The 12,010-nt window shown below is 36.6% G+C and overlaps 1 protein-coding gene across 2 annotated transcripts in view; it reads right to left on the reverse strand.

Moving 5' to 3' along the window:
* The window catches only part of Qser1 (glutamine and serine rich 1), a 74,816-nt gene that overhangs the window by 41,063 nt on the left and 21,743 nt on the right, over positions 1-12,010 (reverse strand). For both annotated transcript variants that reach the window (XM_010612650.3, XM_010612649.3), the window contains exons 2-3: positions 7,461-7,570; positions 6,936-7,097 (exon numbers count right to left, since the gene is read on the reverse strand). In XM_010612650.3, the coding sequence (XP_010610952.1) occupies positions 6,936-7,097; positions 7,461-7,570 (272 nt within the window). The remainder of the gene's footprint in view (positions 1-6,935; positions 7,098-7,460; positions 7,571-12,010) is intronic.

Here is a 12,010-nt window from a genome sequence, read left to right on the forward strand (position 1 = left end):
AGTGAGACCCTGTCTCAAAAAACAAAAAAAAAAAAGAATGCTTTGCATTTTTAATGCAAAATAGCAACAAATTATATAAATCATTGAAACTGAAACATCAACACTAAACAGCATACATTTAATAAGACAGTAAATCTAAAAATAGCACTTCCTTTTACCAGAATATATTCATTTCAAAATCTCTTGCATTTCAGGACTGGCTTCCTCTGAACAACTTCCCAGTAATAATAAATGCAGATTTATTATGAAAGGATCATAAGAAATGAATGAGATTAACATTTCAGGTCAGCATTCTAGCTACATATAAAAAGAATAAAAATGTTGTTAAAAAAATTTAAAACAAAAATTAGGGCCTAGGATTTAGCTCAGTGGTTCTGCCGCCTGCCTCACAAGCACAAGGACCCAAATTCGATCCCTGGTACCAAAAAAAAAAAAAAGTTGTGATCCAGAAGTCCTCCTTCTAGACACTAATCCTATGGAAGTGGACTCAAAGATATCTATGCAAGGTGTCCACAGCTATTTCTAAGTATAAATAACTAAAATGTCCACCAACAAGAGAGACAATCAAATCATTAGGCCATATACTGAAAATTAACCATGATTAGGCAGATAAACAACAGGTGGTCAAAATATACAGTGAATGATTAAAACATCACAGAAGGTCTGAGAACTTCTTTCACTGACCCCAACTCTAAAGGAGAGGCTCCAATTGGCCTATCATGGGTCAAATGGACCTGGACCAATCACTATAATTGGTTGATCACAATTAATTGTAGTCTGGAAGGCAGGGCTTATAAGAACACAGCAGTTCCAAACTGAATCTGGTTAGAAGAATTATGTCCAGAAGAATGATACTAATGGACAGGTAGAACAACAGATATTTGCTATCTTAACCATCTCTTTTTGTTCTCTAATTATTTTTCTTTATTTATTTCTTTTGTTTGTTTCAAACAGGGTCTCCTTATGTAGTTCAGGCTGGCCTTGAACTATGCAGCCCAAGCTGATCTCAAACTTGCAGTGATTCTCCTGCTTTAACCTACTAAGTGTTGTGATTACTGGTGTGGGCTACCACACATGGCCCATTCTAATTCTTTTTATAGCCACCTCTTAAATCCTAGTGCAGTGGACCCTACAGCTATGAGTGGCCAAATACATGAACAACTTGGGGGATGATCAAAATTTTAGTTTTGACTGAAGACCAAAGTATTGAGTTATGACCCAAATGCTGGCCACTTGTGCAGTTGTAAACAAAGCCTCGTGATTCCAGAAAAAATGTATGTGTCAGTCTGAGCCCTGATGCACATTTGTGGATATGGTTTTGGTCAGTGCTTTATATAATTGCTACAATTACTGCTATAAAAATGGCCCCCCAAAAAGCTAGAAAAGAAGCTAAGGAAGGAAAGGGAAGGTAAAGAAAGCAATCACAATAAAAAAGAAGGAAATTGTGGAGAAATATGAGAGTGGCACTTGTGTGAATAATCCTGGTAATATGCACACCATGTTGAAATTCACCATCTTGACAACTTTACAGAGAAAAGATTTGTATAAGGAAGCTAATGTTGTTAAAGGTGTTACTGAAATTAGTAAGTCATATTCAACAGTGTCAGACCAGTTCAGAACGATGACAGAGAAATAGCTTTTGCTCTCATCAAATTTTCAACTGTGATGAAAAAGGCCTTTTCTGGAAGAAAATGCCCAGGAGAAAATACGTTACCCGGGAGGAGAAGAAAATGCCCAGACAAATGCCTATGAAGGATAGGCTAACCTTATTGCTACGTGCCAATGTGAGTGGTGACCTCAAGACAAAGCCTCTCTTGGTTTATCACTCTGAGACTTCTACAGTGTTCAGAAAACATAAAGTTATGAAGAATAGACTGGGTTTAATGTAGAGATCTAACACAAAATCCTGGGTAACAAGAGTACTTTTTATTGAGTGGATCAGGGAAGCTTTCTGCCCTATTGTTAAGAAATAACTGGAGGACAAAGGTTTACCACTCAAGGCTCTCCTCACCACAAACAATGCTTCTGCTCACCCACAAGATTTGGAAGAGCTGGCTGAAGAATTCCCATGGCTTTCAGTCAAGTTCCTTCCACCTAATAAAACTCCACTACTGCAGCCTATGGACCAGCAGGTTATAGCCAAGTTTAAAAAGCTATACACCAAGAAACTGCTTCTGAAGTGTTTCCAGATGGCCTCAGATACAAATTCAACCCTTAAAGAGTTCTGGAAGGAACATTACAACATCCTTTCCTGTGTGGGGTTCATTAAGAAATCCTAGGCCATTGTCTCTCTAAAGACACTGAAATCTGCCTGGGACAAAGTGTGGCCTAAAATTATATAGGAGAGAGACTTTGAGGGCTGTGTAAAGGAGCCTAAGCCTTCGATTGACTCTTGGTTGATGACACTGTCAATACAGGAGAATCCATAGACTTGCAGGTAGACAGAGGCGATGCTGAGGAACTGGGGGAGGAACACCCAGAGGAACTGTCTACAGAGGAACTTCAGCAACTTCTGGCTGAGCAACAGAGAGAATGGCAACTGAGGAGCTTTCTGAAGAGGAGGGGGAGTAGCAACAATCAAGTGTGGCAAAGCTCTTCTGAAAGGAAATTCTGAAAAAATACACAGCTGCAAAAATTTGTACAGAAGACCATCAAAACAGAAAAAGCCCATCATTCCATTCACTTTCTTAATGACAATGTCATGTCGTATTATAGAACAGTGTTAAAGAAAAGACAGAAACAGTCAGCCTTAGACCAGTTTTTAGTTCTGAGAAGGTTGAGACCTAGTGAGCCAAAAGCACCAGAGAGCCAGATTTCTTACAGAAGGGGATACTCCTTCCAAATAATAACCACTTTCCATTTCATCCTCCTTTCCTGCAAAGATGTCAATTTGAATAGTGAGCATAGTAAGAAATTGTTGTTTCTTGCAAACTAAGCACATTTTATAACTTTTTGGTGAATACACTACGAAAATTATTGGTGTTTCTGGTAAATTATGTACAGTATACAACCCGTTTTTATTATGATAAGGTTAAGGCATGCTTTGGGAAGTTTGGAATGCATTATGGGTATTTCCAATGGGAAAAATAGTCTTGACTTACAATCAACTTGAGCTAAAACCAGCCCTCACAAAAGAAATGAGTTCATAAGTCAAGGGTCCACTGCATCTTCATGCACCCTTATTCACTGGTTATAGCACCCTGGCTCATCTCCAGAGTCAAAATGACCATGAAAGGTAAACATTCTGAATTGACTCAAGATGTCAAGGGAGCCACAACACAACTAAAACCTTCATGAAAGCACTTCTAGAACTGCTTCAGAAAGTGGCAAGAAGAAAATATGTGCATTAAAAGCAAAGGGAAGCATTTTGATGGTGATTAATAGCAATGTATCTTTTAATGTAATAGAATTTTAAAATTTAAACATTCACTGTGTTTTATTTAAAGTCACACTGTGTGTATGTTTTAACAAGAAAAATAAACATCAAACTGTTAACTTCTTCCTAAAAAAGTGAGGCTGAAGTTAGGAACTATCATTTCCCCCTTTATGCATTTTTATTGTTTAAATGTTTCATAGTGAGTGTCCGTTAAGAATTTTGTTTATGCTCAATCAAGGTCCTAGGTTCAATGATAATTTTTTCTTTCCTTTTGGCAAAAGGGGAAACAATAGTCACAGTACTAGAACAGACTTTTGAGATCATCTAGAATCTCTTGCTCTATCAGTGAGAAAACTATGCTACAGAGAAGTAATGTAACTTACCAAGGTTAAAGGACTACTCAGTTACATTCATAAACTTCTAATCAACTTACTTATGCCTCTGTACCAGGTATATCTATTTATGTGTGTTTAGGGGGAAGGGCTAAAATATTAAAGATAGACAGTAGTAAAGAACTGAAACTTGGCTAAATACAAGGTTACAAATACATAATTTGGTTATAAAGGTTATACTAAAGTTAGAGCATGTTTTCAGGTAATACATTGTACTAGCTAACAAACCCACCATCGTTAACAGTGGCAACTGACGTTATCACAGTTATGCTTGGAATAAAGAGGGCAACAAAGGCGAGAGACTACCTGGACCTGAAAATAGTGGGTAATAAGTTTCTATTACTTGAAATTCTTCTATACTGTAGAGCAATAAAGGATTTTTCTCATTTGGCTTCTGCATGACAGATCAGTGGAGAAGGGAGTCATAGAGGGTAGCAAATTCACCACAGCATATCAACAGAAGACACTGTGAAAGGCACTCAACACTCATGTTACATTCTCAGACATTCCAACCTAAGATGTTCCTTATCCCAGCCAGGTGTGAGAGCAATCCTGTAATCCTAGTGATGGGAGGCTGAGGCAGGAGGATCTCTTCATGTTCAAGGGAAGCCTGGACTACACAGTGAGACCCTGCTTCAAAAAACAAAACAAAAAAGATGCTCCTTATCCCAATACATTAACACCAATACCTTCTTTCAACTAATGCTGTATTTGTGTATTTATGTTCTTGTCTTATTTCCCATAGAAGGTATATTAGTGCCGGGCGTGGTGGAACATGTCTGTAATCCCAGCATTCAGGAGGCTGAGGCAGGAGGATCACTGTGAGTTCAATATCAGTTCCAGGTCAGACTCAACTACACAGTGAGACCCTGTCTCAAAAAACAAAAAAACATAAAAACAAAAAAAAAAATAAAGAAGGTATATTAGGTCCAGTTCAATGTGCACAAAAAAATGTCCACCAATATTTTTATGTGGGCTTATGACAATACAATTTGGGGTGCGCTAGAAAAAAAGAACAAAAAAATACAAAGATCATAAACTTCTATCTGATTAACCCGAGTCCAAGGACCTTCTGAATGCAATTCAATTATGAGACCAGATACAAATTATAAAATTAAATTTTAAAAAACATTTTTGTTGGAGACATTGTCTATATAGTCCAGGCTGGCCTCAAACTTGTGGCAATCTTCCTGCTTCAGCTTCCCAAGTGCTGGGATTATAGGCATGCACTACCATGCCTGACCAAGTTTTTAGAAACTTGAAACATAAAAAACTTAAAACCAAACTGTACAGAATTAAGAACAATTTACAGAAAGTGTTGGCTCAGAACTGAGTTAAAAGCCTTCCTGCCTTCTTTAAACATCAAAAACATTAACAAATTTTCCTTTGTTTTATTTTATTTATTTATTTTTTTGTGGTACCAGAGATTGAACTCAGGTCATTGTGCTTGCGAGGTAGTCAGTGGAACCACTGAGTCAAATCCCTGGCCCTTCTTTGTTTTATTTTAAAACAAACTTTTAATATTAAGTTTTAGCATTAATGTACTGAAAAACAGAAAGTCAAGATAATAAATACAAAAAATATACTTATTTCCAGAGCAGATAATGAAACCACACTTTTAAAAAATATTTTACACTAGAAATACTTTACAGTGTAAATACTTTACATCATTAATTTTGCCTTTAGAAGCAGTAAGTGTTGCCACATATACTGAGAAGCTCTATTACAAAATTCACAACAGAATAAAATATTTTTTCTTATAATTATTACTTTTAAAATCTTCTCGAATATGGTATGACATTCCTTCCTTAAAACAACCCCCATTCCTGTAATCCTAAACAAAATGAAGTTGGATATACAAATAGTCTTCCCCGCAAGTACTGAGGACTGAACCCAGGGGTGTTCTACCACTTTGAGCTAGATGCCTAGCCCTTTTTATTTTTAAAATTTTATTTATTTACTTTTTGATTCCAGGGGTCAAACTCAGGACCTCTCACTTATGAGGCAGGCGGCAGCACCACTGAGCTAAATACCTGGTCCCCCTTTTTATTTTTTATTTGAGGCAATGTCTTGCTAAATTGTCTAGGCTAGCCTTGAACTCACAATCCTCTTGCCTCAGCCTTCCAAATACCTGAGATTGCAGGCGTACACCACTACACCTGGGTTTACAAATATTTTTAAAAGAAATCATTGAAAAGTGAAATTTAAAAAAAAGAAATATAGAAAAATACATTATTATGAAAAACAAGTACAATACAATAATATAACAATACCAATGTTAATGGCTTTTATTAAATAGTGATTTAATCAGCTCAATTAAGGATAACTTTGTATACCACTAATGATTAAATGATTCCCAAGATTAATTTTTTACTATACCACTCACCCAGCCTGAAGTCATTAAACAAAATTTAATATTCACTTCTCTCAGACAAATATGTAAGCTGCCAAAGTCAAAAACAAACTTTAGGCCCAGCGTGGTGGCACATGCCTATAATCCCAGCACTCGGGAGGCTGAGGCAGGAGGACTGTTGTAAATTTGAGACCAGCCTGGGCTACATAGTGAATTCCAGGCCAGTCTCAACTACATAGTGAGACTCTCTCTCAAAAACAAAACAAACAAAAACAAAAAAACAAAAACTTTACATCAGAATTTATCCTTAATAATTATGAGCCCTTCAATGTGAACTCTCAAGTTTTTATCAGAGTACTAGATCAAATTGTTACATTTTATGCACCTTAAAATTGTAAGAGCCAAGCACAGTGGTGCATGCCTTGTAATCCCAGCACATGGGAAACTGAGGCAGGAAGATAACCTCAAGTTTGGGGTCAGCATGGGCTACATAAGTGAACTCAAGGCCAGCCTGAACTACAAACCAGGATCCTGTGTCAAAAAACAAAAAATAAAAATCGAACAAATGAAAAAATATGTAAGAGATGAAATTTTTTTTTTTTTTAGTACTGGGAATCAAACTCGGGTCCTTGTGCTTGCGAGGCAGGCACCAAAACCACTAAGCTAAATCCCCAGCCCTGGAAGTTTTTAAAGTTCATCAGAAAATGAATAATTACAGTCACTCTCAGCCACACCATAATCACAAGGACAAAAAAAGGTACATTTTTTATCAGTATTTTTAAAGAACTTAAAAATTCTAAAAACAAAGAATCACCTGTCTGCCAGGATGGAGCCCTGAATTGTGGTAGAAGATTCGTTCCTGAAGAAGCAGCCTGAGCAGTTCGAGACTCAATAGTGGAGAGAAAATTCATCACAGAAGATTCTTTAGTGTTGGTGCTGGCACTGTTCACACTTGTCTCAAATATTCCTGAAAGTCCTACAGTGAAAGATAAACCCCAAAGTGAAAATATATACGTACATAAATTCTATTCCTACCCTAGTCTAAAAAAGAATTTCTGAAGCCCGAGTCCAAAAAATTCTATTACACGAAATAGTTTTATTTTAAAATAGCAAAGAAATATTAATTTAACCAAGTATCATAATTTAAAATCTCCAAAGATACAAAAGATTTCTTAGTTATATACATTCTTTATCAGTAAAAAGCCAAAGTTTTTCATCTCATTTTCCATGGCATATTCATGCCCCACATATTACATCTATAACCCAAAATATAAAGACCAGTTTTTCTTCTCCACTCATTGTACCCTGGCTGGTAGCACACTTCACAAGAAAACTGTACCGGCTGGCTGAGGTGTAGGGGCATATGCAGGAAGCTGATGAGAGGCTGCAACCGTCTGTCTCTGGAGATCTGGTCCAGACTGGGAGGGATGTCCTTCTTCATAGCTTAAACTAGAGGATATTAAAAAATCAATAACCCAAAACATACAATCTAAACTATACCATCAAAACTTTTCAAGGACAACTACTGAAAGCAGAACTTGCCTCAACTGGGGATTGTGTGGAACTGGCAAAAACAAAAGATTACAGTAATAGAAGGCTTTGACCCAATTTCTGATCGATAGATGAGTCTCACACGTCCACAAATCCACTGCCACAATGGGTAAAATATACTGAAGATATACAAAAAGGAAAGATGTATTTACCTATTCGGCTTTACCTCAGAGGCCTTTTACTAGGAGAGGTAACAGGGTACAGTACAGAGAGTAAAATCCTGGGAAACAGGAGACCTGAGTTCACTATCTAAGATCCACTGCTGGTTTACAGTGTGATTTATATAAGCGACTCGTTACTGTTGGGCTAATTTATTCATGTATATGAAAAAGGGACAAAAGAAAATAAATTCAAAAGCCTTGTTAGTTCTGACGCTCTACAGAATATCAGGTAATACAAATAAATTTATATTATCTCACAATAACTCAAACATTCTGAAAATAATTCAGAACAAGATAATTTTCCCTTTTAATTTTTATTTTAAGCTCATAAAAAATCAAAATAATACAATGACCACCCATATAACTACACTTACCAGGTGAGATTGAACAATGATTAATGTTTTGTTACATTTCTTTCTTTAAAACCCTTAAAAATAACTTGCAGACATCATGGCAATGCTAAACACTTTAGCTGTATCTTCTAGGAATAAGGCAGTTCTCTTAAAGGACCAATCATCATTGGACATGAAGAAATTTAATATATAATTCAATAATAGTACAAAATGTAGTACATATCTCCAATTTTGAGGTTGGGGCTATAGTTCAGTGGTAGAGAGCTGGCCTATTTGTAAAGCCCTTGAGGGAAGATGAGGAAATCTGTATTTGATTTGAATCAGAGTTGTCAGTATGAACATTTTTGTAGCCTTTAAAATTAGATAGGCAACTGATTTCCTCATCTTGTCATTTTCAATCTGTAGGTATCTTCAATTACCTACAGTCAAAGTCCTGGTTCACAATTAAATCTATATATTTATTCAGTACCTTTATCCAAGAATACTGTAATACCATTCTACCAAAAATAACCTACCAAGTAAAGTTCAATATTTACTTACAGTGCTTTTTGTCCTCAAGATCATATTCTGTAAGGCTATATAGTTAGAATATAGATTAAAAAGAAACGAACTATTCTTTGTATGGGCTACATTATTAATTAGATATAGCACATGGATTTTGTTTGTTTGAAAGATACTACTTTAAGATGTACTTAATTTTTTTCTAACTCAAAATTAACTTTATTGGCTGAGGGGTACAGTGCCTGCTTAACATGCACAAAGCCCTGAGTTTGATCCCCAGCACCATACAGACACATACTACATGCGGACATACAGACAACTTTATTAAAGTATAATACAGATAAGAGAGCACACCCATTTTAAGTACTGTAAATAATTCAATGTGTTTTCATAAATTTATATATCACTTAACAGTGCCACCGCAATACATATGAAGACACTGGCATCACAACTTTTCACATACTCCTTTGCTGTTCCTTTTTTTTTAATCAAACCCCAGCCTGACAACCACCAATAACCCCAGCTGTCACTATAAATTAGCATAACCTGTTCCAGTATTTCATATAATTGAAATCACACAATATATGCTCTTTTTCTAATAGGCTGTTTCATTCAGCATTTTTTAAAGATACATCCATGTTGTTTCATTCACAAGTAGTTAATTTACTTTTCATTAAATTGTACGAATATAACACAGTATGCTTATCTATTCACTTAAACTTGTTTTTACTTAGGAGCCACTAAGAATAAAGCTGCAGTGAACACCTGTGTACAAGTCTTTGGTGGATACATTACTTTTTTGTTCTGTTTTGATGGTACTGGGAAGTGAACCCAGGGCCTCACATATGTTACGCAGTGATCTACCACTGAGCTATATTTCCACATAAAGCTTTAATTTATAAATTAGGAACAGCAAGATTAACAATAATTAGTAATAAAACACTTATTGTTCTTTGAGACCATTAGTAAATAAGGGTTACTTGAACACAATTACGATGAAACCAGACAGGTGAACTGGTGACACAGATGGCTACTAAGGGACTAATAAGCAGGTAGTGAATGCACTGGATAAAGGGATGATTCATATTTTGGTCAGGATGGGGAGGGAAAGCTAGAGATTTCATCATGGAACTCGGAAAGGTATGCAATTTAAAACTAAGGAAGAGATTATGTCTTCCTTACCTCAGACCAAGGATAACTGGGTAAATGAAACAACATAAAGCAAAACCATGGATAAAGGAAGACTACTATACTCTCAGCTATTGGGAACCAGCCATGATATGCATAGAGGTGAAGGGCAAGATTAGGAGCCCCTCAGCACCCCAAGATTTGGGTTAACTTGCCCCAGGAACAGACAAGTATGCATAAGATCACAGACTTCCTGGTTATGTGGGAAGCCATAATCATAGCTAAGGCAAGATAGCTTCTACTGGGGATAATAAATTATGCAGCCATCCCAGTGTGGGGAAAGACCTTAACTTTTCCCTTTGAGATGCTGAACTTGGTCCCTATCTTGGTCCTATTCTAAACTTACTGCAGGCTCTGTTCCTGGGATGGTATACTACTATCTGCTCCATTGCACCTCTTTCTGAATAAAAGTGAGTTCACCTAGAGTTCGAGGAAGGCGATCCACTGAAGATAGATTTCTCCCAATCTCCCACTGCACAATGAATACTGTTGCTGTCTCTTTTATTCCATCGTTCTCCCTACAGGTATTTGGGGAGTTTAAAGGGTTCCCAAGAGTCACTTTGTAACATTTTTCTTTCATTAAAAATTTTAGGGCTGCACTGGTACAGCACTTGCCTAATGTACATAAGGCCTTATATTTGATCCCCAATATCAAAACAAAAAAATCAGAGTTTTTCAGATTCAGAATTCTTTGTATGTCCTTTACTGAGCATATAAAATCTGAAAGTCCAAAATCTGGAGTGCTCTAAACGTGCGCGCATGCGCGCGCACAGACAGACAGACAGAAGACACACACACACACACTTTTAGCAGTGCCACAAACTGAACCCAGGGCCTTGCACATGCTAGGGAAGTGCTCTGTCATTGAGCCACATCCCCATCCCCTAAAACTTGAAATTTTTTGAATCATTTCATTATCTAAAACTTTCAGATTTTGGATGATGGATGTTTAACTTATATTAACTTTTCTACATAGGTCTATGATCCATTAGGAGTTAATTTTTGTATATGGCATAAAGTAGATTTGGAAGAATAACTATTTATTATTATTTGTCGTGCTGGGGATTAAACCCAGAGCCTCACACATGCTAGGCAAGCACTCTCACTGAGCTATACCAACTCTACATATTACATTTTGTGTATTTCATTCTTTACCTACTGAATTGCCTTGGTATTTCTAACAAAAATCAACTAATCTGCCAGGCCAGCAGCACTAGGAGGTTGTGGCAAGAAGATCACGAGTTCATGCCTAGCTTGGGCAACCTAAATGACTTGGCAGTGGTGATATTCTGTTTCAAAAACAAAATTTAAAAAAGGGCCAGAGATGTAGCTCAGCATGAAGGCTCTGGATTCAATCCCCAGCACAGCAAATAAATTAATTAATTTTTAAAAATCAACTAAATCATATATTTGAGGCCCATCTCAATTGTTCTACTATACTAACATGACTGTTCATGTAACATAGTCTTGCTAACTGTAGCTTTACAAGCCTAGAATTCAGCAATATAAATCTTTCAACTTTGTTCTTTTTCAAAATTATTATGGGCTGGAGAATATAGCTCAGTGACAAGGTGCTTGCCTTCCACGTGCAAGGTTCTCAGCTGGATCTCTGAGAGATCTCCAAAACAAATAAGCATGCGATCTTGTTCTGGATATCATAAGGAACCTCATAGATTTTTAAGAGTCAGTTGTCAGATTCTACAAAAAATATTATATAGGATCTATGCTTCAATTTGGGAGCAAAGTACCATTTAAAGTATTGAATCTTCCAATCTATGACTATGATATATCTATTTATGTTAAGTATTTGATTTCTCTAAGCAATCTTTTGTAGGATTTAATGTACGGTTGGGGGGATGGGGTTTACTGAGAATTGAACCCAGGGCCTTCACACTGAGCTACATCCCTAGCCTTTTTTATTTTTGAGACAGATTCACACTAAACTGCTAATTTGTCCAAGCTGGGCTCAAATTTGTGATCCTTCTGCCTCAGTCACCCAGGGTACTGGGATTACTGGCATGCAGCACCACACCAGGATCTCTGTATTTTCTTGGTGGTATCATTTGCAGCAAAAAATTTAAATTTTGATAAAGTCCATTTTCTTTTTTCTTTTGTCATGTTATTTGATAGCATAT

The sequence above is a fragment of the Fukomys damarensis genome, unplaced genomic scaffold, assembly GCF_012274545.1.
Source record: "Fukomys damarensis isolate Sample0158 unplaced genomic scaffold, DMR_v1.0_HiC HiC_scaffold_27, whole genome shotgun sequence".
Classification (NCBI taxonomy): Eukaryota; Metazoa; Chordata; class Mammalia; order Rodentia; family Bathyergidae; genus Fukomys; species Fukomys damarensis.